The 2,309-nt window shown below is 46.6% G+C and overlaps 1 protein-coding gene across 1 annotated transcript in view; it reads left to right on the top strand.

The window, feature by feature from the left end:
* Positions 1–1,821, top strand: part of CCL5 (chemokine (C-C motif) ligand 5) — an 8,138-nt gene extending 6,317 nt beyond the window's left edge. Inside the window, exon 3 of the mRNA XM_008590132.1 lies at positions 1,386–1,821. Within this exon, the coding sequence (XP_008588354.1) occupies positions 1,386–1,473 (88 nt within the window). The 3' untranslated portion in view covers positions 1,474–1,821. The remainder of the gene's footprint in view (positions 1–1,385) is intronic.
* Positions 1,822–2,309: the final 488 nt, after the last annotated feature.

Below are 2,309 nucleotides of genomic sequence, written 5' to 3'. Positions count from 1 at the left end.
TACAGGAAAACATGCTAAAGGAGAAGCCAAAATGAGAAAGGGCCAAGTAGGCAGGACTGACCCAGAAGCAACCTGTTAATTGGCAGCACTGTTATCCAGGCCCAAGGTCTCCCCCAGATAGAAGGGTCTTCCAGCAGACAGGTGAGGCAGGCAGCTGGACTAACTCTCATGACCCTCAACTTTTATACTTCCAGCTTATATGAGAGTACTTCAAAAATTTCATGGAAAGATTTGTATTATCTTTTAATTCTATTTTTCCATGAACTTTATGAAGTACCCTCGTACCATCAATGCCTATAGAGATAAGGCCTTTAACTCTTGAGGCCTCCACGTTCTGGCTGGTTAATTGGTAGAAGGGCTTTGACACTGCCAATATCCAAGGGCCTTTAACCCCTCTGAGTTACAGTGTCTAGTACATGATCTTCGGTCTCATTTTGCTCTAATCCTCCCTAAAGCAGAGGTCCCACAGCATTCTAATAACAACACATGAATGGTATTTTTCAAAACTCCTCCATACATATCACATTGGAGTTTCACAACAATTGTGCAAAGTAGGAATTATTTCTATCCATACTTTAGAGTTTAGCAAATAGACTCAAAGGCCCTAAGTGATTTGCCCATGGTGATCCCACTAATACTGGTAAAATCAAGACTTAAGTTCATATCCTTCTTTCACTCACCCAACCACGCATACATGTGCTTATGTATTCATTTATTGAGTGTGTACTGTGTGCCAGGCACTGTGTTCTCTACAGCCAAATCATATGTTCTTTTTTTTTTTTTTTTCCTTTTTGTCTTTTTTACTGACCGGTAACGGGATCGCAACCCTCGGTGTCGCGCCCACACCACGCTCAGCCAATGAGCGGGAACCAGTCTCCACATGGGATCCGAACCCTCGGCGGGAGCGCCGCCACACTCCCAAGCGGCACACTCTCCAGTGCGCCACCAGGCCGGCCAAATCATATGTTCTTTTAAGCACTTCTCATGTTCCACTTATTCAGCCATGACTCAGTTCCTGGGGGACACATTTTTCTCTCTGAATCTTGAGCACCCAGCACAGGGCATGGAACAGAGGAAGTGCTAAGAAAGGTGAGTGGGTGGCCAGCTCGACCCTGGGCTCTAGAGGCACCATATCCTCTTAGCTTTCCAGTCTGCATGTGTTTGTGTAGGGGTTAAAATGCACACTAATTTGCTTCTGGCTTGGAGCCCTTTGATCCAACAGAAGAGGAAATGTCCTCTCCTTAAAAGCCACAAACAAAATTTTATTGAGCTCCAAAAATGCCCTCCTCCAGTACCATCATTATTCTCTTCATGCCTTAATCCACATCATCCCCAAAACTGGCCATCCCAGTGCTGACAAGACCTCACCCTCTTTTCTCCCACAGCTTCATCACCCGAAAGAACCGCCAGGTGTGTTCTAACCCAGAGAAGAAATGGGTTCGGGAGTACATCAACTCTTTGGAGATGAGCTAGGATGAAAGACGCCTTGAACCTGAACTTCTGCAAACTCTCCTGTTGCTGCTTGCTCTTGTCCTAACCAGCTTGGGAGGCTTCCCCTCAATCCCCTACTCTCATGCCGTCCTTGGAGGGCATAGATTCTACCACACAGCAGCAGTTATAAAAGCCCATTTGAAGCCTAGAAGAGCTACTGAGGCTCTGCCTCATAAACAGGAATTCTCTAGGCTCTGAGCTTCAGGCCCTCAGCTTGGCCATGGCTCTGTGACCAGGAAGGGAGATCGACTGGGCTGCTGAGCTCCCATCTCGGCTCCTCACAAGGGTTAACTGGCAAATACGAGAAATCAGCTTTCATTAAAACCCTCAATGCAATTACAAAGCTGACTCTTGCTTTGATTTCTTCCTCGGGAACCTTCTTTCCCCTTTAGCATTAAGTCTCAGGGGTCCAGGGCTTGCACACAGTCCCTGACCAGTGAGCAGGGCTGGGAGCAAAAGATCTCTGAGAAGGGGGCATAGGCAGGCAGAGCAGTTAAATTAACTAGTGATTTATCCACTCTGGGTTGGGGAGGGAGACAACGGTCACCATGTCCCCACCTGCAAATCCCCAAGAGTTTATCTCATTCCGTGCCACAGTGCATCCATGTTTCCTCAGACCTCAGTTGGCCCTTCCACACTAGCCTACCCTACACGTTATCCCCAGATGGTTTCTTTAACAACACTCTTGCCCCTGTACAAGATTTAATGGAAATCCCAAACACCTCAGCTCTTTCAAGTAAGGAGAATGAGGTATTTTGTAGTTTATCACAACTGTACCAACCCCTTTAAGTTGGGAATATTCCAACTTTCCCATCTAT

Source organism: Galeopterus variegatus, unplaced genomic scaffold (assembly GCF_000696425.1).
Source record: "Galeopterus variegatus unplaced genomic scaffold, G_variegatus-3.0.2 Scaffold5866, whole genome shotgun sequence".
Classification (NCBI taxonomy): Eukaryota; Metazoa; Chordata; class Mammalia; order Dermoptera; family Cynocephalidae; genus Galeopterus; species Galeopterus variegatus.
This window is presented reverse-complemented; position numbering and strand designations above follow the sequence as displayed.